The following is a 27,232-nucleotide window of genomic DNA, read 5'->3' as shown; positions in this document are numbered from 1 at the left end:
GAGGGCCACCCCTCTTCTTCCCCTCCTTATCAATGGAGAGGTGGTTGAGCGGGTAACCTCTTTTAAGTTCCTTGGAACTACCATCCATCAATCCCTATCATGGGAGCTCAACACCAGTCTCGTAATTAGTAAGTGCCATCAGCGACTCTACTTCCTGCGGCAGCTCAAAAAATTCAGGGTCAGCCGACCAGCCATGACCCATTTCTACAGGTCTACTATAGAGAGCATACTTACTTTCTCAATGCTTGTCTGGTATGGTCACACAACCTCACAGGACAAGGCGCGGCTGGAGAAAGTAGTGCGTCGAGCCTCTAGAACCATCGGCTGTAGTAACCTGCCTACACTCACATCACTTTACTCAACCAGACTCGTCAGAAAGGCTAACAAGATCATAGCAGACCACTCTCATCCGGCACATCATCTCTTTAATCTCCTCCCATCAGGCAGGAGATACAGAAGCATCAAAAGTAAAACATCACGCTTCAGAGACAGCACCTATCTCCAAGCCATCAGACTCATGAACTCACATTGACTTCACTATTGCACTTTGCACCATACTGTGTACACGATGTCGCTGGGTACTGTTCCCTGTCATTTGTAAATTGTATTGTATTTTGTAATTTATTCTGTCCCCCGCATGTGTTTTTCATGTGGGGTCGTGTCGTGTTGTATGTACTGGAGAGCAAACCAAGACAAATTCCTTGTCACTGGTTGACATGGCAATAAATTTTCTATGACTATGACTATGACCACCACCATGACTCCTCCCTCTATGTGACAATATGACAGCAAACTAAACACTGAATTCTGGAGGTTAAATGAATGAATGTTTTCTTCTTTTCTACAGTAACATACTGGACGAGCAGGAACAGTCTTGATGGCCTGCCACCCGACAGTGAGTAAAACTAATTATTACAAGGCTCAGTTGATGCTGCACTCTGATTGGTCAATCACTGCATTCAACGGTCTGTTATTTCTGTAACCCGGTGTCACAGCTCTCCTCTTGGTGGCAACGCGAGTCTGCGACAAAACCGTAATCTCTTGTTTATGACAGATAAGACTACACAAATACACACATTGAAAAAATTATAAAATAATTAATCGATCCACTGATTGATTATCAAAGGCTTTGTTGAAAACAAATGCACAGGACTGGGAGGAGGGTGAGCAAAACAGCGGAGAAGTGACCGGACTTGCAGATGCGCTAAATGATGCAATTCATAAATCAATAAAAGTCGTATTTTGATCAATATTATATTTTAAATTAATTATTTAAAGCCCCTGTACAGACTTTTCATTTAGTGTTGATTTTGGCGGCCCCTGTGGACGAAAGCGGTGGTGTTTTGCCGGAATGAAGACTGCATTTCCCACTGTCGTGACGACGTTTTTCTGGCCGGTGCGTGTAAATTTGTTTTGGAAATGTCAGAAAGAAGACGGGACTCGCTTTGAAAACGTTTTCTTTTTCAGCAGCTATCTGCAGCGTGCGTAGTAATTCATCTATTCGATCTATTCGTATCGTTTCGTCAGTGGTCCGACCCGACCTTGCCTTTCAGAGGTATAGAATTAGACTGCTTAGAAATAGCGTATCTTCACACTGATGGGCTCATTTGTTGTTGTAGGTAAACAGACACACATCAACAGAAAGACTTTTGCGTATCCAGTTAAAAGCTCCGTACCGGGGCTTTAACTCGTAAGCCGTGTAATAAGCAGAGCTTCAGGATGTATGAAACCCCTCCACTTCACATCGGGGTTCCATACATCTTGTCGGGGTTTATTTCTTCTTCACTTCCGGTTTGAGAGGACGCTGGCATAGTATGTCGCCGCTTCTCAGTCTAAATCTTAAATCGCTCTTAATCGTTTCTTGTGACTTTTTGTTCCCTCTTAACCATCACTCTGCTGAGCTACCATGTGAAGAGTGCACAGTTTACCGACTTGCTCATTGATCCTCTGCGGCTGTTATGGTTTATCAATCGGCTCCCCAACCACCTGCTGCTGCTCACCCGAAACCTAAACTAATACTGTTCTTTAATTCTATGATTTTTTCTTCAGTGTCTGAGCTGAAGGTTGTTCTGCTGGGGAACAGCTGGTCTGAGAGGAGTTCAGTGGGGAACTTGATACTGAAAGAGACGGAGTTCAATGCTGAGGAAGAACCAGATCGTTGTCTGAGAGCCAGAGGACAGTGGGATCAGAAAGCTATAGTCGTCATCAACACTCCAGATCTGCTGGATCCAAACATCCCCGACCACAAGCTGAGAGAGTTTATAAAGGACTGTGTGAGACTCTCTGGTCCTGGACCTCATGTGTTGCTGCTGGTTCTACAGCCTGAAGACTTCACTGAAGACCAGAGACAGAGGCTCTGCAGGGTCATGCGCTTCAGTGATCGATCATTTGATCACTCACTGGTTCTGATATCGACACCCAGAGAGGAGAAGCCAGGCTTCATGGAGGAGTTCAGGCAGCATCCACCCTTAAAGGACATGATCGGCAGATGTCGCTACAGACACTTGTGGAGGAAGGGACTTGAATCTCGAGAGCTGTTAACACGGCTGGGCCAAATTGTGAAAGAGAATGACGGAAAACATCTGGACTTAAAGCAGAAGTAAGTGGTCCGGTCGTTTTCGCTAATGCTGCGTTCCAGGCAGGCTTTTGAAATCGTAAATTACAGCTTCAAGTCACAACTTACGACTTTGTAGCGTTCCAGGCAACCCACTCGTACCAGATCGAACTGGTACCACTTCACAGGTCGGAAAAACACGAGTTTCCTTGAACGCACCATAACAGTCCTCGTCCCTACGTCGCCACATTCACGGCGTTCCTTGGCTGCACACACAGCCCTGCATGCCGTTCTCTCTCCTCATTGGATAAAAACTGTAGGATACGATAAATGTTTTCTCCTCGGCTCAGAGCAGAGCAGAGTGACTGACTGACCTGTGTTTCAGACCAAACACTCTATGTAAGTCAGGGGTCTCAAACTCCCGGCCCGGGGGCCACATCCGGCCCGCGGCCCCCCTTCATCTGGCCCGCGTCTTGACGTGAAAAGTAGGAAAGGCTGTCAAAGTTAATGCCTTAATGCAAAATGCTTTTAACGGCCCTATTTTTTTTTAATGCGCAATTAATGCGCTAACCTCGGGCCGCTCGTAGTTTGGGGAAACAGAGAAGCTGCCTTCTCCAGACGTGACCACAGGTAGGCTGTGTGTGCATGTCTGTGTGTGTGAGTTACTACGGTTACCGCGACGCTCCCGTCCCCCGTATATTTCTGCAGCTGGATTCACATGATCTGGCCAGACATGAAACTCATGGACTGAGGAGTCGTCCTGCTGCGCTCTGCACGTCGATCACACCGACCATCGTGCATTTGCACTGTGAGGAGTCGCTCTGCTCCGTGGTCCCGGTGTCTCATACACAAACAGTGATAATCCACTGCAACATGTTGCTGTTGTTGCCGTTGTTGTGGTTGTGCGCGACGTAGAGCTGCCGCTTCGACCAGCGAGTCCCCCCCCCCCCCCCCCCCCCCCCTCCTCCCAATCTCCCGTTCATTCAGCCTGGTGAGGGAGGGAGGGAGGGAGGGGGGTGGTGTGTGTGTGCGTGCGTGTGGGAGGGGGGGGGGAAACTTATGATATGCAGAAAACTTGCATATGTTTTTTCTCCTCATGTTCCTACACTAGAGAACTTGTTCTTCTTGTCACCAAACGAGGCTGCTCTCTCTCTGACAGCTGATAATACATGGAAAGCATAAGAAACGTCCAGATCTGGATATGCTTTCCATTCATCTTGCTGGTATTTCAAGCAAAAAAGAAAAATACTATGTGATTAACTCAGGAAATTAAAGGATTACAAATTTTAATCGTTTGCCAGCACTAATTATCGTACAATATTTGAAAATAAACCCCGTTTTCAGAAATATTTGTGATTTTTTTTTATATTCGTCTTGAAAACTTTAGTGGCCCTCCACTGAGATGACAGTGCCAGCAGTGGCCCTCAGCTCATTTGAGTTTGAGACCCCTGATGTAAGTGATTGCTGTCGGAAGATATAACTATTTAAGACTTATATTAACACAAATATATCACTTACTTCTGCTTTAAGTGACAGATGAACAAAAGATACTGTTCAGGACGAGTGATCCTTTTCCCACATCGGATCACATGACGTGAAATAGTATATTCTTGTTTTTTGAGGTTTTTTACATTCTAACAGGTTGAGAGAGACAGGAAAGAGGAGGGATTACACATACTGTTGCAAACAGCAACCGGTCAGATTGAAACCTGGGCCTCTGCAGGAGCTGAGTCTTGGTGGTAAACTCTCTACATGGTGAGCCATCAAAGCACATTACAGATTTTCTGTAAATCACAGGATGTAAATTCTTTTTTGTTCTGTAATAATTCAAAAACCCTCCTTATTCTGCCCTCGCTATATGTCAGCTACAGCTAGACAGATAGTTAACAATAATGGAGTCACTCTGGAAGTCTTGTTGAGGATGGTTTGGTCTTTTGTCGTTCTTTTCCTCAGTTTTATTTCACAGAATTCTTCTCATTATACTTTTTGTAAGACTGTAAATAAACAGAAAAATAAACATTACAAAATGTAACGTCTGTTGTCTTTTAAAACAAATATGTTCATGTCACATTTTATTATCGGATTCATGAATATAAAGTTGTGAACAGACATCAGTGACCATGTGAACCGTGTGCAGCAGGAGGGAGGGGGGAATCCCGAGCAGCCCCCCCCTAATAATCGAGTAGCGCATGTTGGTCGAACTGCGCACCGTGGACGGTTCTGTTAAAGGTCAACGGAGAACGAGTCCCCAGCCTGTGTCCGTGCGTGTAAAGTAGGTTTGACTTTGTGTATCATACTTATTCTTACAAATGTGAGACTGTTCATGTTCGTGATTAATGTTCTAGGAGCCAATGTTTGTTTATGTTAAATATATTCCAACACACTGGTTAAATGTGTTCCCAATATGATACTGTTGTGAATGTGTGCTGCATACCACCGGTGGTTTTGATATTTAATAACAGCTGCAGTGGTCAACATGTTCTACATTGTAATGCTGTGGTCTGCAGCGCCCTCATGCGACCACTACAGAGTACTGCTTCTGACTGCAGAGGGCAATCTCTGTATTTCTATTGCATATATGTTTAACTTACCAGTCCACGTGACTCTGTTTCTCTAAAATACTACTTGTGTCATGTCTCATTTTGTTTATTTGTAAGAAAACCACAACAACTTCATACAATGTGTGGCATCAATAAAGAAGATTCCCTCTAAGGCCAGACGTTGTACTGGCATTATAATATATTAACTAACTGAACATATGGAGAGAGTGAGAAAAGAACATCTGATGTTGACAAACATTTATTAAACAAGAAGGAAAACAGACAGATAAGTTACAGTAGCTACACTGTAGTGTCAACAACATCAACATCAGTGTTCTCCTGTTGGTTTGACTTCAGTTATTAATCCAGTTCATGTCACACTGAAGTAGAATTATTAATAACAAGATCATGTTCTGTTTTTATTCCCCCAGATCTCCAGTTCACAAGCAACATCATGGAAGATAAAGTATCTGGTGAGTTCAAGCTCAAACATGATATCTTCAAATAATTGTCAGGGTTGGGGATTTTATTTTAAAAAACCAAACGTAAAACACAGGAATCCAAAGTCCAAACGAAGGAAAAAACACAAAGTATCAACTAAAAGGTCGACATCAAAGTTTCAAAGGAAAAAAGTACAACCCGAAAATAGAAAACCAATGACTCACAGGCAACGTGGAACAACACATGGAACAGGACAGCACGGTGACGATGACGAATGAACCAACAAGAGACAAAGGAAACACAGAGGTTATATACACGAGGAAACGAGACACAGGTGGTGCAGTTAGACACAGGTGAGACCAAGGGGGTGGATCTGACTACACGCAGGCGTAGCTCACAGTCGGCCATATGAGGACGGGCAACTTGCTCTGACTCTGGCTGCAGTTACAGTGCAGTAGATAGGTGATCCAGTCATCTGCACTAAAAAAACGATTCATAACTCTGTGTAAAATAAATCAATATGTAGCTATTACTTTAACTATTTGCATAATGTCACTAGAATGTTACTTTTACAAAAAAAAAAATACATTATTAAAATTATCCGTGATTCTAAATATGCTGCATCATAACTGCATAAACGTTCATAAAAATCAAACCGTTTTGAAATCGGACAAAAACTGAGCAAGTTGTGGTCATTATAGCAGAACATGCAGCAGAGGCTCAATGCTCTGAGGGAGAGAGTTGCCCGTCCCAAGATGGCCGCCGTACTGGCTACGCCGTGTCTTTGGGAAACAGCTGCGGGTGAGTCATCTAGTTCTTATAATATCTATGGGTGAGACACATGAGGTAGTCAAACAGGAGGGAGAACACAGGAAGACAAGACAGGAACTTCAAAATAAAACAGGAAGCAACTCAACACAAAGAAACAGACACCAAGACCAGACACAGACGGATGGCCTGTCCCATTCCTCCACACTTGGCTCAGTGCGCTTGGTTACGCACACACTTGGTGATGTTTTGCCGGCGGAACGTATACTGTATTTGCATATAGTGTGCAAGCATGGATTAAGTGGCCAAGCATGTGGGGGGATATTTAAAAGCAATCGGGACAAAATTGACGTGCACTAGCACAACTACGACACACACACACACACACACACACACACACACACACACACACAGCACAGCAACAGTTTTAATAGCGCTGCTGGATTTTATTGAAATCACATTTCGGTCTTACCTTAAGTGTGGATAAAGTGCAAATCAAGCGAGCTGCACTTTCGGTCGTTGGAGAAACGGGACACACTTACGCACTCACACTAAGCCCATGAACACACACGCCAAGTGCCCAAGTGTGTAAGTGTGATCGAGTGTGCATATTGGAACAGGCTGACAGACCATGACAGTACCCCCCCCCCCCCCAAGGGCTGGCTTCCAGACAGCCCCAATGACACTGACCAGGGTGGGCGGAGGGGGTCCGAAGGAGGGAACTAGGGGCAAGGCCAGGGGACATGACGGGTAGAGCAGGGGAACGGGGCTCTGGAGGGCGGCCAGGGGGGCGAGCCGAGGGGTGTAGGGATTCTGGGGGGGAGGCCCAGAGGCCAAGTCTGGGGGTCGGGCCGGGGGCCAGGCAGGAGGGCGACGCCGCTTTTTTTTATCATGTGGTCTTTATTGAAAGTAGTTATGGTATATTGATGTGTTGATGAAGAGAAGGGATCACCGCCGACACGTCTTTTCTTGCATTCAAAAAGAGTTTATTACAAGAAGAAGAACAGTGTACAAAAATGCCGAATCGTGGAGCATCTCTGGTGCCAAGAATTTAGATGACTCTCTCTTGGCCTGAAACCTCAAACCTTATATATATGTTTTCTAAAACTCCACCTTCTCCCACAGAAGGACATAACTGACCAGGATGGTCAGACAAAGACAGGATCTAAAAACAGAATTTATCCTTAGCTTTCTGACATTTAACCTCTTGACCAAGCTAACTTAAGAATAGATAGTGTATCCCCAGAAACTATGACCCTCCAAAGAAGGGTAATAGACAAGAAACACATGTCTCAGGACACCTGACAAGACAGATTCTTTCTGTGCTAAATATAAGACCTGTGAAGCAGGGCATTAGTCTACACATTTCTTTACTCTAGTAAATACACAAAGAAGAACATAAGATAATACAAGACAATAAAGAAAAGAGTTTAGGTGGATAATATACTACATAGTTCAGTAAGCATAAATGATCATCCATGTATGTAAGTGTATCTCAAAGTGTATATCTCCCCAATGTTTTCCTCATTCAGTCATGGAAATATTTATTGGTGCCATTATTTTTTACTGACAACGTTAGCCTTTATTTACATTGTTCAAGTTGTTTAGTAGATATGTTTTGGACCTACATAAACCCCATATCTATACATTTTTGTGTGTAAATTCAGCAGTTAGTCCCTTTCGTTGATGTCTCCACCTCTTTACAGTTACCTCATCTGCACATTTATTCATTGTCTTTATGAGTGACTTTGTACCTCTGTCTGTTTTACAGTCACAGATCACCAGCCCATGAAGCGCAGCTCGAGCTATGACTTTCTGCTACCTTCCAGTGAGTTTGTTCAACTCCTCTTACAGCATCTGCTCTGATTGTTAAATTACTTTACCATCTATAGTGTAGAAACTAAAATAATATCACACTCTGCTTCACTGATGCTGTTGTGTTTAACTGCTGAATGATTGTTTTAGTATCCTCCATTTTAAAGAGAACACAACAATGCTAGCTGCAAAAGGACACCTGTTCATTTTGGAATTTACTGAATGAAATTTATATAATTCGAATGCATTAAAATGCATGTTAAATTATTTTTTATCAAATGAGATGATGATAAAGAAGACAAAGTCTGAGCCATAACAAATACATTAATAGACACAACACTGAACATATTCTTGCTGATTGTTTTTCTCCTCAGTGTCAGAGCTGAGGGTTGTTCTGCTGGGGAACAGCTGGTCTGAGAGGAGTTCAGTGGGGAACTTCATACTGGGAGAGACCAAGTTCAACACTAAAGAAGAACCAGACTGTGGTCAGAGAGAAAGTGGACAGTGGAAGGAGAAACAAATAGTCCTCATCAACAGTCCAGATCTGCTGCTTCCAAACATCTCTGAAGACAAACTAACAGAGTTTATAAAGGACTGTGTGAGTCTCTCTGATCCTGGACCTCATGTGTTCCTGCTGGTTCTACAGCCTCAAGACTTCACTGAGGAACACACAACATGTTTACAATTGATCCTTAAAAACTTCAGTGATCAATCATTTGATCGTTCACTGATACTGATATCAACATCCAGAGAGGAGAGTTCAGGTGAAAACTACATGAACCATCCAGCATTAAAACACATGATCAGCATCTGTAGAAACAGATACTTGAAGCAGGAGAACCTGAACCGTACAGAGCTGTTAACACGACTGGGTCAAATTGCACATGTTTGCCATGAAAGATTTGACGATGCAGCAACTACTCCACCAGATCATAAACTAAGGCCGAAACAAAAAGAAACAAACATTATTATGAGTGCTGTTGAAGCTGCTGGTAAGTGAAACAATTCCAAAAAGAAAACAAAATATCTCCCTCTAACACACATACTGTTTTTATTGATTTAGAACACAGAGCTACAAATCAATGCTGTCATCTATTCACAGGCCTGACTGCAGGTCCACAAAAGACTGAACAACTCTCACACTTGGGGAAAAACATTGTGTCCAGTAAGTACAGTCATCATCAATGCAAATCTTTTTTTTTTGCTAATAATGATTCAGTGTCATCCCACAATCTTTTAAATTGAAAAGCAGTAAAATATGATTTACAACATGAACAGCAGTGAGGCTTATATCTTACTGCTCTGAACCCTCACATGAATATGCTGTATGTTCATACATACTGTATGAAGACTGGTGCTTGTCCAGGACTGAGGCCCGTTGACCCTTTTTGTTGCTATTTTGTTCTTTTCTGTTGCACTCTTGAAGACCCCCTTTTGTGTTCTCCATGGTAAAAAAAAAACAAACCTTTTTGTTCACTACATTTTACCAGTCTATATTTGCAGGCCTGCCATCTTTTGTTCCTGCATTGTTGGACCAGGTCCTGGTACTTTGTGGCTTTTCTCTCTGAGGCCTCAACACATCCATCTTCCCAAGGGACCGTCAGTTCGATCAGGATGATCTTCTTTCTTGGTCTTCTTGGAAGATGATGGTCTTTCCCCCTCCCTAATGAACTGAATAAATGGTGTCAGTCTTGCATGGACTTGACGTTTTTTCCATCTCTCCTGCTCCAAGATGTTGGCCAGTGCTCTGAGGACCTTATCGTGGCGCCAGCAGTACTGGCTAAGAGCAGTCTTGCACCCAGCCAGGATGTGCGCTATTGTTCCTCTTTCTCCACATAGCCTGCACAGTGGGTCCTCCCTCATTCCCCACCAGTGCAGGTTTGTTGGTATTGGAATAGTGTCATACACTGAATGGAGCAGGAAAGAGATGCGGAAAGGCTCCAGTCTCCAGAGTTCAGGCCAGGTGATCTTCCGCTTAGGCAGGTCCCAATTCCTCCGGGCTCCTTATGATCCAAGTTCCACAGCCCTGGCCCTTCTAGCTTCCCCCTCGAGCTGCTGGACCTCGGCTTGGATCATGTCTCTCCTCTGCCTAGGATCTGCTTTCCCCCACTGTTGGAAGTGGGTGGAGCTGAGTCCCTGCCGCCCCAAGCATTGGTTCTTGATGATGTCCTTCAACTTCAGCAGGCTTTCTGCCTGTGCAACTGATGTGTCTGTTTGAATGTTCTGTTCTCCCTGATGTTTGGTCTCTATTGTTGTCCTATTGTCCTTTTCCTTCACTACACTTAACCTGCCTGAATCTGTATCTGGGTCTGCACTCCTTGTGTAACGGATGTGCACTCACTCCACCCATAAAGGACGTGCTAACCAACTTGCTAAGCAGTTGTCAACCTCTCGGCGAAGTGGTTAGCATCTTTGTCTGCCGTGCAGGAAATTAGGGTTCGAACCCCACCTAGGACAGGCCGTGACAAACACAACGCAGAGGGCCAGATATGACATCGGCTACACTTACATCCTTAAGATCATACCATTTGTGCTGTCTTGCGGGGTGATACTGTAGATTGCCTGTCTGTGCACTGAATCTATATTTGTCTCTGTTTTGTTTCAGCGTCTGGTCTCAGGATTGTGCTGCTGGGGAAAAGTGAAGACAAAAAGACAAAACTTGGGAACTTCATCATCAGGGACCAAGTTTTTCATGAAAAAAAGTCACCATCCAGACAATGTGTAGCCTCCCATGGAGAGTGGAGAGGAAACCCAGTAACATTGGTGAAAACTCCAGACATGTTCAGTCTGACTGTGGAAGCACTGATAGAGGAGATGAAGAAGTGTGTGACTCTTTGTTCTCCTGGACCAAATGTTCTGCTGCTGTTGGTGAAGCCTTCTGAGTTCACCGAGAAGAACAGAAAAACTCTGAAGTTCATCCTGAGTTTGTTTGGTCAAGATGCTTTTAAACATTCAATGGTCGTCCTAACACATGAGATTACTGAAATGACTGTCACTCTTAATGAACTCCTTCAAAACTGTAGAAGAAGACACTACAGGATGTCAGAAGACAACTATGAATCCTTGATGAAGAAGATTGAAGAAACATCAAATGAAAGTGACCAAATGAAACCAGCTCTAAACCTGGTTCTGTGTGGGAGGAGAGGAGCAGGGAAGACTTCAGCAGCTGAGGCCATTTTAGGTCAGACAGAGCTTCATTCAGTCTCCAACTCATCGGAGTGTGTTAAACATCAGGGAGAGGTGTGTGGACGTCAGGTTTCCCTGGTGGAGCTTCCTGCCTTGTATGGAAAACCTCAGGAGGAAGTGATGGAGGAATCACTCAGGTGTATCTCCCTCTGTGATCCTGAGGGCGTCCATGGCTTCATCCTGGTCCTACCTGTGGGTCCCCTCACTGATGAAGATAAAGGAGAGTTAAAGACCATCCAGAACACATTCAGCTGTAGAGTCAATGACTTCACCATTATCATGTTCACTGTGGAGTCAGATCCTAAAGCTCCAGCTGTTGTTAACTTTGTAAAAGAAACCAAGGACATCCAGGAGCTCTGTCAGAGCTGTGGAGGAAGATCTGTTGTTGTCAACATCAAGGACAAGCAGCAGATCCCTGAGCTGTTGGACACTGTAACGAAAGAAAGGAACGAATCATCCTGCTACACAAGAGAAACATTTGCACATGCACAGATAAAAAAGATCATGAAACTACAGCATGAGCTCAAAGAGCTGAAGACACAAAACAAGGGCAGCTGTAAGTACTGTACATTAAAAATAATAATAATAATTCAAATGTTCATATTATTTCTGTTTTCATTTACTATCAACCGGATCAATCAAATCGAAGAATACTTTATTAATCCCTGTAGGGAAATTCAGGTGTCTTGCTCACCCAGGCACAGTGCAAACACAGTACAGTACAATAACAGGACAATAAACAAAAAACAGAGGAGAAAGTACAGTACAAGGCCAGCATAGTGTGCAATATAAAAGCAGGATAAAATATAGGTATCTACTGTATGAAGATACTGTATGACATCACATTAAAAATCTGAGTTTATTTAGCATTAAAATGCTGGAACAATGTAACGTGAGGTAACTCCACCTGTTTTCCTTTCACAGGTGATGAAGAAACTCCGAGTCCAGACTGTCTCAGGATTGTGTTATTAGGAAAGACGGGCTGTGGAAAGAGCTCTTCAGGAAACACCATACTGGGAAGAAAAGAGTTTAAAGCTGAATCAAGTCAAACATCAGTCACCAAGTTTTGTCAGAAAGCTCAGGGTGAAGTGGACGGTCGTCCTGTTGTTGTGGTCGACACTCCTGGTCTGTTTGACACGACCTTGTCCCATGAAGAGGTTAATGAAGAGATGGTGAAATGTATCAATCTTCTGGCTCCAGGACCACATGTCTTCCTGATGGTGATTCAGATCGGAAGATTCACACCAGAGGAGAAGGAGACACTGACACTCATCAAGAAAGGATTTGGGAAAAATTCTGATAAGTTCACCATCATTCTTTTCACAAGAGGAGATGACCTGGAAGATGATGAGCGGTCCATTGATGAGTATATTGAAAATAAATGTGATGAATTCTTTAAGAAGCTGATCTCTGACTGTGGAAGAAGATACCATGTGTTTAACAACCGTGACAAACAAAATCACTCACAAGTCAAAGAGTTGATAAAGAAGATCGACACCATGGCAGAGAGAAATGGAAGCAACTGCTTCACTAATGAGATGCTGCAAGAGGCTGAAGCAGCAATACAGAAAGAAATGAAGAAGATCCTGAAGGAAAAGGAGGAAGAGATGAAAAGAGAGAAGGAAGAACTAGAAAGAAAACATGAGAAAGAAAAAGAGGACATGAAAAGAAGAATCGAAGAACAAAAAGCAGAAATTGAACGAGAGAGAAAACAGAAAAACAAAGAACTCAAGAAAATGGAGGAGAAGATAAACAGAGAATGGGAAGAGAAACGAAAAGTGCAAGAAGAGAGAGAGGAAGAAGACAGGAAGAAGATAATAGCTGAAGAAAAACATCGTCAAGATCTGAAAACACAACTTGAACAATTGGACAAACAGATTCAGGTGGAAAAAGATGAAAAGAAAAGTGTGGACAGAAAGCTAGAGCAGAGTAGAGAGGAGCTGAGAAAACAGCAAGATGACTGGGAGAAGGAACAAAAAGAGTGGAAGGAAAAACAAAAACAAGAAGATGAACAGAGACGACAAGAAGAACAAAAAAGATTTCAACAACTTCAAGAAAAATATGAACAGGAAAGAGAAAAATATAAGAGGAAAATAAAAGAGGATGACCTGCTCAGAAGAGAACAGGAAACAAAAGAGCGAAAAGAAATAGAGAAAAACTATAAAACAAAGCTGGAGACTCTGAAGAAGACGTATGAGGAGGAGGCCAGAAAGAAAGCTGAAGAGTTCAATGAGTTCAAAGACAAATACACCAAAGAACTGGCAGCTGAGAAGGAATCACACAAGGAACAAATGAAAGACAAAGATAGGAAATATGACCTGTTGAAGTCACTTTCAGCCCACAATGAAAAACAACAGAGAGAAAAATATCAGCAAGAAATCAGAGAGTTAGTGAAGAAAATTTCACAAAATAAAAGAAACCTGAGCAAGATCATCAGTTTACTGGATAAACAGGAGAAGGAACTGGAAGTGGAGACAGATGAGAAGGAAATGGAATATCTGCAGAAAAGACATGAAAAACAACTGAGTGATTTGATACAGAAAGTTTTGGATGAAAAACCAAATTGGTGGATTTCTGTCAAGGACTTCTTTTCTTAACTAGTTGTCACACAAGTGCAGCACCTTTTTACAGTTGTTTAATTCTCTTCAGTATTTGCCTGGCTTTTATTGGTTGTTGTTGTTGTTGCAACCACTCACCCAGTCTCTGCTCTTTAAAGGGAGCAGCTGGAGGAGAGTGGGTGAGTTGTGTTTTCGTCTCTTTTCAATAGAAACCAGTCAAAGCTATCAGGTGTTTGATGTCTGGTATTATGGGCTGCTGGGACCCTGTTTGTACTGTTGATGAAGTTTGGTGCTGATCTGAGCATCATTTGTGACTATGAGTGGCTTTTTTGATGGTGGTTGGCTCGTGGCTCCATAGACAGCAGTGTTTTTCTTTCTGACTGTTTGTGCTGAAGCTGCTACAACTAGAGGAGTTTGTGGTCGGCAAACGGCGTGTTAGATCATGGGATAAACTTAGGCTGGAATATCCCTTTAACAAGCTTGTCCCAACTCCTTGTGGTCAGTCAGACATACCGTCTCTGTAAGACATCCTCAGGAACATCACCAAACTGCGTCCAACTCTTACCCTGGCTGATGCAGAGAAGCTCGTCCACGCCTTTGTCTCCTCCAGGCTGGATTACTGTATTGCACTTCTCATCTCGACTGGCAGGAGCATCCAGAGTCTGCAGTACATCCAGAACAGCACTGCCAGGAACCTGACAAGGGTGCACAGATACGATCACATCACCCCCATCCTCAAATCTCTCCACTGGCTCCCTGTTCCACTCAGAATTGAGTACAAGGTCTCCCTCCTCACCCATCAGTGCGTCTATGGCCATGCCCCCCAATACCTCAAGGAACTCCTCACCCCCCAGCCCTCGTCACGCATCCTCCGTTCCGCAACCACAAACCCCCTTCAAGCCCCCAGAACCAAGTTCTGCACAATGGAAATCTGTTAACTTTTTCAATAATTTCGCTCTGTAACACTTTGAGGTTGTTTAAATGTAAAGTGCACTACAAATAAAATGTATGCTATTATTATTATACCACCACATGTTACATATTAGAATACATTTTCTAATTGTGTTGGTGAGTCTGTCTGAAGTCTGCAAGACTCCTACATATGATTTAAGTTGGATGAACAGACTGAGATCTTTGACTTTACAAACAGACACTTCCTTTTTGGACATAAATAACAGTTCTACAAAGTTAATTTGTAAAGGATGACAGTATGTTCATGCATGTCTTACCATGGGACCTCTGGTGATTCCCAGTGATCTAATGTCAGCAGTCAGTAGAAAGTCCAGTGGCTGTGATCTGTGAACAGGTATCAATATATGTATGATGGTTGTCATGGTTACAATAAACACATGGACTACTATACCAGCAATGGTGCACCTACCCTCGTCACATCCATCACGATTGTCAAAAAACAGTCATAACTTGGTTGGGTTCAGGAAAAGATGAGTAGGCCTACCGATGAGTTCTTCCATAAAATTAGATAATATTTGTTGCCATGGTTACAGCACCAACATAAACAGCTGGTTTCTAATGGGAATCGAACACCACTGTCCTGTCACTGTCACAACCTGCTCCATATGTGGCCTTGGTATTTTTTAGGGATGTCCCGATCCGATCACGTGATCGGAAATCGGGGTCGATCACGTGGTTTCAGACTCGATCGGAATCGGATGTTACATCCCGATCAGGAATCGGATATATTACATATCTACATGTCAGGGTTTTCCTATCTGTCTAAAGCGAAGACGGGCCGCATGGGGGGCGTTCAGATGTATCATCTTTTGCACTCTCAAACACTAGACTAGACTTTTACTGTAGACGTTCGTCATGTGCGCTCATTACCCAAAGCGACGCGCATTCGGTGCAGCGTGCTTGTGTTTTGTGCATGGTCTGTGGCGCACAGCTCCACGGTGTGTGTGTGTGGCTGCGTCGTCGCGGACAAGTAACGATATGAAATAACGGCGCTTGCGAGAGTGTGAGAGACGATCGTGTCACCGTGTCAGCTCACTGTTTGTTTGTGTGTGTGGCTGTGGTGTTTCACTGCTGACTTCCAAGCAGCTTGTTGTTGATGTTTGAGCGCTACACACACCTGCAGCAACAACAGTCACTGCAGCTTCTACTGAGAGCGAGTCCGACGTAGCGCACGTGAGACCGACACACGGACCGACCGCGCAGATGTCGCGGACATTGTTAAACTTCTCATACTGTTGAAAAAAAAACTACCATTGTGTTGCGTGATGGCAGATACAGAACCAGGTATTTATTTAAAGTTAGAGAGGGAGAAGGAACAAGGTGAGCTGGGTGAGGGAGGGAGAAGGAGCGGAGTGAGTGAGGGAGGGAGAAGGAGCGAGGGGGGGGGGGGGGGGGCGGCAGGCAGGAGAGGGTGGGATCAGGGGAGAGAGGCTGGTGATTGAGAAAGACATGATAAGCTATTTTATTTTTGACCAAATGTTCTTGTTGTTGACTTATGGATAATGGCATTAATATTATACTGTGGAGCTACTGTGCTAATATACATTGAGAGTTTACAATACTGCAATAAATGTCATGGGCTTGTTATTGAGGTAGAGTATTATTGTGAGATTGTGATATTGTTACATCCCTAGTAGAGCACAAAGAACAGAAAAATAGTGGGATGATACAGTTGATCTACATTAAAAACTTTACTGCATTGCCAAAGTATCGGATCGGGACTCGGTATCGGCAGATACTCAAAATCAAATGACTCGGACTCGGACTCGGGGGCAAAAAAATGTGATCGGGACATCCCTAGTATTTTTGTACTACGTTGCTGCACTTTTCCCTTAGCGTCTATAATAATATCACAACCACTAGGTGTTGCCTAGCAACAACAACAGAACTATGGGTCATAATGAGCTGCTGCTGCACAGATGTGATCCATGAAACTGATAATCACTGTATGACAATCATGTGATCCACATTTATCATTTCAAGGTGTGAATGTTTGAAGTGAATCAATGAACAAAGACTGAAAACATTTTTTGTTTCTTTTCCATTCTGTTAACTTATGTTTACTGTCTCTTTATTTAGTAGCTAATTGTTAAAATATCTGCATAGCCTTTTGTATGTATATTTTGGGGCATTTTTGCTGTTATTTGTTAGCACAGTTGAGACAGACAGGAAATAGTGAAAGCAGAGAGAGGGGGAATGACACACAGTAAAGGGCCGCACGATACGGGATTCAGGACTGTAGCCTCTGCACATGGAGCGCCACACAGCGCCCCCCTAATTTGTTTTTTTATTAGAGGATGATGATGACACTCATAAATTTAAAACATCTTACATTGTCTGTCATTGATGGATATCAATGTTTTATAGAGTTTGTGGTTTGTTGAATTAAAGTCCAAAGTATTTATTTTTATTATTCAGGTTGAGATTAGGGGAGACCGGGGTTGGTTGGCACACTTTTCACTCTTTGCCATAGCACTCTGGCATCATTTATGTGAGAATATTCAAACCAGCATTAAATGAAAGGTTAAGGTGTCAGCTTTAACTAAACACATTTCAATGTCCACAGTTATATTCTAAAATCAATTTACCGGTATTTATGAATAAAATCATACTGCGCACTTGTGCCAACCAGCCCCGACACGGGGTTGGTTGGCACACTTCATGGGTTTGGTTGGCACAATGTAAAAATGAATGGATGAAGCAACCAATATAATAATAAATTGGAAATTGAATTCTAATATATTCAAATTTAAGAAGATAGCATGTATATGCATGCATATATTTGCACGTATAACACTAAAACAGGGCATTTAAGGCCACGAACAAGATAACACGAACAGCAAACAGTAAATGATTTGAGCTTTTTTTTTTTTAAGAGAAAATATTCAATGAACATAGAATTTATTCTTAAATATAGCATATCACCTCTTTGTATTTTTATTTCTTTCCATCTCACTTTGTTTTTGATTTGCTGTGTGGGGTGGATGCAGATTATTTACATTAAGGCCTATATAGAATCACTGGAATTACAGGCCCATTTCACTGCATGAGTCATGTGCCCATTTCTTGCACTGAATTGTATGAAATCATGTTTAATCACATTTAATATATGTATACTTGCATGTTGGGGTTGATTTGTGTGTGCCAACCAACCCCAACATGAGTGTGCCAACCAACCCCGACCAAAACAAACCCACTTTTGTGAATATATGATGTTGCCCAGTTAACATCACTCATCAAAGACTTTCAAGTTTCATATCAAATTGAAGCTGACTCCTATCTCTACAAACTGGAAGTAACACATTTCCAATATCTTTATCCAAAGCAATTTTATAACACTTAAAGTGCGGGGGGGGAATTTTTTTACTTTTGGTACTAAAAAACTGATATTTTGCCCTGGGCAAAAAAGTGAGTCATTTTCAGATGTTTTAACAAACTAGATAAGTGCAGCTCAAAAAGATGATAATTTTGATGTCACATTTGTGACTCTGTGACCAACAGAAGGCCAGAAAACAGGGGTGTGCCAACCAACCCCTGTAGCCAACCAAGGACGATTTCACTAGCCTATATGTGAATTTTTATCATGATATTGATACAGTATTATTTTGGAATTGATTTTCTACAAGATCCAAAGGACTTTACTGGGTCAGAAACTTGAACAAGTGAAAATCAAGAATCACATAAAAACCCATAAATCAGTGTCTGTCTACAATCGACCCACAGACTCGATGATCTTTAATAATTATGTAAAGTGAAATATAATTTCTATGATTGTCATGTAATATGATGCTGCCCAAGTCTTATTATTTTTGTTGTTTTGTTATTTTTAATTACAAATATTCAGCTGTTACAACGTAGGCTATTTCTATCTGAACACTAAGAAGGAAACCACACAGTAAGTATTAGAAGAGTAAAACTCAAATAAACCTGTTTTCTAACACGTGAGCATGTGAAACAGCCAGACTCAATGTTTCTTATATACGTTTTGTAAGATATATAGGATTTAAAATGGCAGGGGAAAGAATGAAATAGTAAAACAAGTTAATAAACACAGAAGCAATTTACTGAGTCATTGTCATATTGGCATCTTCCGCCCTCCATACTGCAGCATTTTATCCCACTGTCACTGAAAAACTTTACTTTCACTTCGCCACAGAGTCCTGCAGCAGCAAGTTCGGGTAAGTGAACTCTACTAAAACCAGATCAAGGATAAAATAAAATAAATCAAAATCAATAAAGTAAATAGATATGATAATAATATAGTAATAGATATGGAGAGAATAATGTATGCATTATTAGATTTAAAACAAATCGCAGATCGTCCTGTTTCCTCCAGATGAGGTTTACAGATAATTATTTTTTATGAACTGATGTGAAAACAATGATCGGTGTAGACAGAGTGAAGCTTCACAGTAAAACATGTTGCAGCTGGATGTGTTGGTCTGAGGAATACGCCCGTAACGGGGACGCGCACAGCCTGATCTGAGATAACAGACACCGTCACTAAGATGATTTCTGCGACTTGAAAAAACAACACAACGTTCATCATCGTCGATTTTTATAAACGACACGACGGATCTACAAGGTGTGCACGAGCTCCATCCTCTTTTTCCACCCGCGGATATTTTTACACAACTAAGCTTTTTTGTCCCATATTTAATCCAATAAGGTGCGGTAATATCTGTGTGGCGAAAGTGTGTGTACGTGCAGTACCACCAAACATGTGGTGGTGGAGAGATTTAAAAAAAAAAAAAAAAAAAAAATTAAGATTTTGACAAACATTAATTAAATATAAAACAAGAGGGAAATAGATAGATAACTTAACAAAATAAAATGTACAGAATCAACTTAGTAAGTAGGCTAAATTAAACGAGTAGACATTAGCCTATACGCATTGCATTATACATTCAACTATTAGACCTGTAACAAGAGAAAGCTGTGAATGTATTCACATCATCAGAGAAGAGCAGTTTCTCACATGGCTATAAACAGTTTCCTCTTCATGATGGAGACTAAATAATGTCCAACACCAAACACACAGAGAAATATTCAATAATAAATTACAGTACGCTGCCGTGTCAACACCATCAGTTCAGTGTTACTGATGAGCAGTTCATGACACTGAAGTCAGTCAATCAGGTAATAACAAGATAATGTTTTGTTTTTATTCTCCCAGATCTCCAGTTCACCAACGACATCATGGGAGCACGTGAATCATCTGGTGAGTTCAAGTGCAAACATGATGTTTGTAAATAACATTTCAAGGTGCCACTGGCACAACAAAATACAGCAATGTTTTTTGCATAGAGAATTGTGTAGTTTTCTGTCCAATAAATAACCGATCCATTTTGTTATATGGATACAAACTTCTATTGATATTTTGGTTTCAGCTCTATTTTGAATATTCACTACAACCAACAGGAGCTGTTGAGCCCAAGGAGGTGTTCACAAACTGAGAATGAACAAACTTACAGACTCAACCTTTAAATTAAAGATAAATGGGGAAAGAATAAGCTTAATTTAATTTGGACCTCTGTCTTCAGTTTATTCTGACAATTCGTTCAATATTTGAGCAGCATAGAAGTTAAAGGGATAGTTCAACATTTTGGCAAATTGGCCCATTGCCATAATCGCTATAGTCATAGCAGTAGGTTCGTTACCTTTATTTGTCGGTGTAAGCTATTTTTAGAACGGAGGAGCGGAGCGGCAGGCTGCTCAGAGCTACGCTATGGAGGCTAAAGGAATTTCTTGGTTTCCCTCATCAAACTCATCAAATACAAAATCCCAAAACTCCAAAACGCTTTTGTGGACAAGTTGTGACCTGCACATTCACCACGCTATGAGATAATAATGGAACGTTACAAAATGGAGCCGTTTTCGAGGTAAATACAGGGTAAATACAGAGTCTGCTTGCTGAAAAACTGTCCCTGAACGCAACGCGCATCAGCGGTTTTGCATGAATTTACCTCGAAAACGGCTCCGTTTCGTAACGTTCCATTATTATCTCATAGCGTGGTGAATGTGCAGGTCACAACTTGTCCACGACAGCCTTTTGGAGTTGTTGGGTTGTGTATTTGATGAGTTTGATGAGGAAAACCAAGAAATTCCCTTAGCCTCCATAGCATAGCCCTGAGCAGCCTGTTGCTCCGCTCCGCCGTTCTGAAAATAGCTTACACCAACAATTAAAGGTAACGAACCTACTGCTATGACTATAGGGATTATGGCAATGGGCCAATTTGCCAAAATGTTGAACTATCCCTTTAAAAACAACTTAAGTTAAGTTCTGACAGTGATCAGTGTGCTCTGCAGGGTTCGTATCAGGTCAGAAGATCAGTGATATGCTGAGCTGCTGCACTGTGATGATCTGATGACTGTCCAGCTGTAGTCACTCTGTGATAGGGCGTTTCCTGGTTACCAGTAGCGCTGTACAGTAATAAATAACACACTCCTATTCATGGAGTCCAAATCCAATGAGTTTTAATTCTGTGAATAGGTTTAAGATCAGTTCCTCCTGTAATTAGCCTCCAACAGAACAGATGTTGATGCAGTCTGATGCAGGATCAATATATTTTGTTTAGACAGAGTAGGGAAAGCTGTACCATCATGTTAAAACTATATATGTGTTGATGCAGCTTGTGGACACCAGAAGTAATCAAAGGTTTGAAATAGAAAATAGAAAACATGAGCTTGAATGAACCGTTTCTCCATTTTCTGTTTCACTACAGCCCGGGAAAGCTGTCCTTACCGTCCACCATGTAAGTGAAACTGAGCTGGTCTGTATCACAGAGCTGTGTTAAAATATATACATAGGCTATATACTTTACAGATATAATTTATATTAAAAAAAAGCAATGTCCGACCAAGCATGACAATGAATACTTTGTCAACTTCACAAATTGTTTTCTATCTCTGTGTTATAAGTCTTACTACAGACTTAATGAACCAATGTCTGTCTTTTATGTACGGCTTTTTCTTGGACATTGTCTTAGTTTTGCACTGAAATCGAAAACTATTCAATCACGTACAGACGCACAAATGTTTTAAACTTAACATCTCCCTCAACTGACAACTCCCACCATCTCAATTTAAAAAAGTTTTTAAATATTTCCAGGCAGTAAATTGTTATTTGTTTTGATATATTATTTGTGCTGTTTAAAATTGAACCAGATCAGTGAATTTAGTTTTTGATTTCAAGAATAGTGGATTTGTGTCATCTCCAACATTGTGAGTTCTCCTTAGGCCTCTCACAATGTCCACACACATCTGTATCTGTTCTTAAGCATTCTTGTTAAAATGACCCCCCAAAAAATTGTTTTACTTAAATTTAAAGCAGAAGTAAGCGATCCGGTCGTTTTGGCTAATGCTGCGTTCCAGGCAGGCTTTTGAAACCGTAAATTACAGCTTCAAGTCACGACTTACGACTTTAGCGTTCCAGGCAACCCGCAACTCACGTTTCTCCGACCTGTTGCCTGTGAAAGTCACTATAACGGCCACTCGTAACTTCCGACCTGTCAACTCGTACCAGATCAAACTGGTACGACTTCACAGGTCGGAAAAACACGAGTTACAGGTTGCCTTGAACGCACCATAACGTCTTGTCAGCCGACGGAGTTAGCAGCCCCCGCCCTCATCATGGATCTATTGGTCCTCGTCAGGGGTTAATTTGAGCCGGATCCTGCCGGAACAAGTCCGGCACCTCTTAATTTTGGCCTCCCTGTGTTCCGGTACTTATTTGGGCAGATCCGGTACCTCTCATAAAAAAAAATGTTTTAAAAATGTTTTTAAAAAATATATAATATGTATATATATTAATTTACAGAACAAATCCCCATAAATCCATGTTGTTTATTAAGATTTAAAGTCATTTGAAAGAGTCGGAGATCTGTTGAAGTTGACGCACTGACCGGGCCGTATAGTTTCGCTTTTACCGCGCTGTGCACTGCTGCACTCGTCCTTTCCTCTCTCCCCCCTCTCTGTCTTTTTCTGTGTGTGTGCGTGTACTTGCGTGTGTGTGTGCATGCCAATAACGGCGAAAGAGCGTTATGCGGAGATGAATGAACGGAACGATATTGCCGAAAAATGTATTCGTGGCGGACGTAATTTATTTGAAACTGTGGGCAACACTGGCCGGAGCAACAGGCTGGACCCTGCATCAGCCCGCTGGCAGCAGGAGATTCAGAAGAAGAGGAGAACGCAGTGAGCGGAGAGTAGCCTAGTGTGGGACGTCCAGAGACAGGTCAGGGATGAGATGCACAACTGTTTGGACAGCAGCTCAGTTCAGGTGAAGCAGACTTATTACCCCCGGCTTCTTATGGAAAATTGAGGTTTTGCTGCACAACTGAGCTGAGCATACTGTCTATTAATAGGTCGCCGTGCCAGTCTTTGAATAATAGGAAGATTTGTGTGACTTTTTTTATTTTTATTTTTATTTTTTTTTAGACCTGTTGAGAAAATTCCTGACTGTAAAGCACCGCCTGTGGTGATGTGGGCATTTGCCTGTGCCTAAAATAATTTCAAGTAAACGTCATAACATGGATAGCCTATTATTTGAAATTGAGGCTTGTGTCCCACAGCATGGCATGTCCGCCCCCCCAATCCCCCCCCCGACGTGCGCCGCATACGTTCCGGGACCTCTGCCCGTCTCGTCATCCCCGAGCTGTCATGTGTACTTTGCGTTCCGGCACCTTATGATTTACAAATTAAGCACTGGTCCTCGTCCCTACGTCACCACATTCACGCGCATTCCTTGGCTGCACACACAGCCCTTCATGCTGTTCTCTCTCCTCATTGGATAAAAATTGTAGGATACAAGAAAAGTTTTCTCCTGGGCTCAGAGCAGAGCAGAGGGACTGAGAGACCCGTGTTTCGGTCCAAACACTCTATGTAAGTGATTGCTGTCGGAAGATATAACTATTTAAGACTTATATTGACACAAAAATATCGCTTACTTCTGCGTTAATTAGTTTGTATATCTGAATGAATCATTAACTGTAGCTCTAGAACAGAAAATATTTGTCATTCACAAATAATATACTTTTGATACTTTACAAATATATGAAGAAAAACAGTTTTGGACAATACCAACCCCTGTGGGACGCCAAAAGCAATGCCCAATGTGACAATTAATACTCTGCCAACTGCACAAATTGTTTCTTGTCTAATCAGACTAAGTAAACTTAATGAATTAATGTCTGTCTTTCTGTTTCACTGCAGCACCACCTCCTCCACCTCCACCATGTAAGTAAAAACAGACCTGCTCCCTACATATCCTCATGTAGTTGAACCTGTAGAATCAGTGTCTCACATTTTACTTTTGTCCAGTTGTGGATGTGTGAGGTGTCACTGTCAGCTGTCCAGGCATGACTCAGAAACTCACCTGATGTAGGAGGAATGATTCAGAGAACCAATGGATGTATCCTTGACACCTTCTGATAGACTTGTATTTCTTGAGACCGGTCTCAAGACCGCTTTTTTGTGGTCTCGGCCTGGTCTCGGTTTCGGGTCTCTCGGTCTTGCAATGTCTCCGACTGGCAGAACGGGTCTCAAAAGGGATTTGTAGCCTACAATATCAAGGCAGGCATGCTTTTTTTTGGATATCATTATTTATATGCCCCCTTCAAGTCGTACCAATCACATGCATTTTGTGACACAGATGCGTTCTACAACTGCGGAATAGCAAAATATGGTGTAACTAGTTGTTGTTTTTTTGACTCGTTCTTGGTCTCGGTCTTGAGCTCAACTGGTCTTAGTCTTGACTTGGTCTGTCTTGGTCTTGGTCTTGGTATTGTCTTGGTCTTGATACTCTCTGGTATTGGTAGTGTCTTGGTCTCGGTTCAGGCGGCCTTGACTACAATCTACCTTCTGACACTCATTTCCACTGCACCTGATCTTCTTCACCACAGATCCTGATGTGAGGTCTCCAGATGTTGATGCAGACATAACCAGGACCAGTCCTCACTAGGGTCACGGGAGAGCTGGATTCTATCTCAGCTGACTTAGGGCGAGAAGCGGGGTACACCGTGCACAGGTCGCCAAGGTTAACATACAGTATATAGACAGACAATTATTCACGCCTCACCTACCCACAATTTGCACATCTTTGTGGGAGGAGGCCAGAGTAACATGCAAAGTCCACACAGAAGGGCCCCAGCTGGCCGGCGGGTTTGAACCCTTTTGCTGTGAGGCGACAGTGCTAACCACTGCACCACCATGCCGTGCCGTATACAGAAGATGAATGATGAATGTAGGATCAGTAGACTTCACTGGGTTCAGACACAGCAGATAAACCTGCATCAGTGAGTTAAAGCTGTGGAAGTGTTGATGCATTTTGTGGACATCAACAGTCATCGGGCATCTGAAAAAAGATATGATGTGTTGAGCGATGATGAAACAAACAACAGTGTAGTCGCCAAGACGCTAAGCAGAGGAAAACTTTACCAGCTACTGTACATGCTGGGTGATCAATAAAACATTGCTCCAAAGGTTAGTATATATTTATTGCAGGTAAAAACTTGAGCTGTGAAATGTCCCCACAGTCCTGAAAACATCCGAGTCAGTGTATTATATCAATATCAAGTGGTCAGCGGTAATATGGTGTAACTAGTTGTTGAGACCTTCCACTCTCACCTCCTCAGTTCATTCATTCATTCACCAGCTAATTTTACTTCCTGCTGACGTACCACCACCACCATGACTCCTCCCTCCTCTATGACAACAAACAGCTGGCACCTACATGAGGTCTTGGCATAGAATTCTGGAGATTAAATTAATGAATGTTTTCTTCTTCTCTACAGTGACATATTGGACGAGCAGGAACAGCCTTGAAGGGCTGCCATCCAACAGTGAGTAAAACTAATTATTACACAGCTCAGTTGAATGCTACACTCTGATTGGTCCATCGCTGCGTTCTACGGCCTGTTATTTCTGTATAACCTGGTGTCCCTGATCACCCAAAACCTAAACTAATTCTATGATTTTTTCTCCAGTGTCTGAGCTGAGGGTTGTTCTGCTGGGGAACAGCTGGTCTGAGAGGAGTTCAGTGGGAAACTTGATACTGAAAAAGGCGGAGTTCAGCACTGAGGAAGAACCAGATCGTTGTCTGAGAGCCAGAGGACAGTGGGATCAGAAAGCTATAGTCGCCATCAACACTCCAGATCTGCTGGATCCAAACATCCCTGAACACAAGCTGAGAGAGTTTATAAAGGACTGCGTGAGACTCTCTGGTCCTGGACCTCATTTGTTGCTGCTGGTTCTACAGCCTGAAGACTTCACTGAAGACCAGAGACAGAGGCTCTGCAGAGTCATGAGACTCTTCAGTGATCGATCATTTGATCACTCACTGGTTCTGATATCGACACCCAGAGAGGAGAAGCCAGGCTTCATGGAGGAGTTCAGGCAGCATCCGCCCTTAAAGGACATGATCGGCAGATGTCGCTACAGACACTCGTGGAGGAAGGGACTTGAATCTCGAGAGCTGTTCACACGCTTGGGTCAAATTGTGAATGAGAACGACGGAGAACATCTGGACTTAAGTGACGGATAAGCAAAATATTGTGCTGACTGAGTTGTCAAAGAATATTCCTATTAACTCCAGGTGGGGTTTGAACTATAGTCTCCAGGTAAGAATCATGTGTGCTGACTGTTCAACCAAAGGGACATCCCTGTGGCCAAGTAACCAGGGCGCATGATCAATTGGAGCCATTGTGACAGGACCATCAACTGTCACACTATCTATCAATATTTTATCTAGTGTCATTTGAGGGTTTTTTTAAATGTCTTTACTGTGATAATAGTTTGACAGAAACAGAAACCCATTTGGGGGACAACACACAGCAAAGGGCCACACAGGTCAGATTCAAACCTGCGCCTCTGCAGTCAGAGCTGAGTCTTGGTGGTACACTCAATACAGGGTGAGCCATCATCATCATCATGGCAACCTCGTACATCCAGGATCTGTTCTCCTCCTCTTAAATTCTCTTTCTCTTCTCTCTGTCATTATTCAAGAATAGTTGCACTAATAAAGTGGCTCCTGATCTCCCTCCCTTCCTTCATTTGAGACAATGACCACATGTATTTGTAATTTGAATCCCTGAGTTTGATTGTTTGCTTAGTTCAGAATACATGGTCTGTGCTGTAGGTCAGCAAAGCTTTATACTTTATCAAGATATAGACTCATATTCACTTTTTATAAAAATGTATAGTGGTGTGTGTGATTTGAAACCACACAATGAAACACTAAAATATTTCAATAACAGGTCATAATAATGGATTTATTGTTTATCATTAAAAAACTGAAGAAAGAGCTTATTGTGCAAAGTTTAAAACAACCAAGTCAATGAGAAGAGTTCTCATAGTTCTGCTGCACGACCTGAGTGATAATGTGTATATGCATATGTTAC

The 27,232-nt window shown here is 42.3% G+C and overlaps 3 protein-coding genes across 4 annotated transcripts; all 3 read left to right on the top strand.

Moving 5' to 3' along the window:
• Positions 1-568: 568 nt before the first annotated feature.
• On the top strand, positions 569-2,603 carry LOC310991817 (GTPase IMAP family member 4-like; the record flags this gene model as incomplete). The annotated part of the gene is made up of 2 exons (XM_083979748.1): positions 569-578; positions 2,050-2,603. 2 exons carry the CDS (start codon positions 569-571, stop codon positions 2,601-2,603), a joined length of 564 nt encoding a protein of 187 aa, XP_083835874.1.
• A 2,131-nt stretch (positions 2,604-4,734) lies between these two features.
• Positions 4,735-15,452, top strand: LOC310991319 (uncharacterized protein). 2 transcript variants are annotated; one of them, XR_014595612.1, is made up of 8 exons: positions 4,735-4,826; positions 5,526-5,567; positions 8,075-8,131; positions 8,493-9,110; positions 9,221-9,283; positions 10,724-11,860; positions 12,229-13,979; positions 14,524-15,452. XR_014595612.1 is itself a non-coding variant. In XM_083978975.1 (7 exons), exons 2-7 carry the CDS (start codon positions 5,549-5,551, stop codon positions 13,899-13,901), a joined length of 3,567 nt encoding a protein of 1,188 aa, XP_083835101.1. In that variant the 5' UTR covers positions 4,735-4,826; positions 5,526-5,548; the 3' UTR covers positions 13,902-15,452. The 2 variants fall into 2 exon arrangements, 1 of the variants encoding a protein (XP_083835101.1); XM_083978975.1 differs by having other exon boundaries at positions 12,229-15,452.
• A 10,186-nt stretch (positions 15,453-25,638) lies between these two features.
• On the top strand, positions 25,639-26,376 carry LOC310991816 (GTPase IMAP family member 2-like; the record flags this gene model as incomplete). Its single annotated transcript, XM_083979747.1, has 2 exons — positions 25,639-25,675; positions 25,820-26,376. Coding segments are annotated over exons 1-2 (558 nt in total). The 5' UTR covers positions 25,639-25,674.
• Between the last annotated feature and the right edge of the window lie 856 nt (positions 26,377-27,232).

The sequence above is a fragment of the Trachurus trachurus genome (genome assembly GCF_905171665.1).
Source record: "Trachurus trachurus genome assembly, chromosome: 9".
In the NCBI taxonomy this organism is placed as follows: Eukaryota; Metazoa; Chordata; class Actinopteri; order Carangiformes; family Carangidae; genus Trachurus; species Trachurus trachurus.
The sequence above is the reverse complement of the archived record's forward strand: the minus strand, read 5'-3'. Positions and strand labels throughout refer to the sequence as shown.

What these genes read in the sequence shown, in the direction of transcription:
- LOC310991319 (XM_083978975.1), top strand. An exon ending in TGACTTTCTGCTACCTTCCA is followed by an intron (nt 8,132 to 8,492) that starts GTGAGTTTGTTC and finishes TTTTCTCCTCAG; the next exon opens with TGTCAGAGCTGAGGGTTGTT. An exon ending in GACACAAAACAAGGGCAGCT is followed by an intron (nt 11,861 to 12,228) that starts GTAAGTACTGTA and finishes TTCCTTTCACAG; the next exon opens with GTGATGAAGAAACTCCGAGT.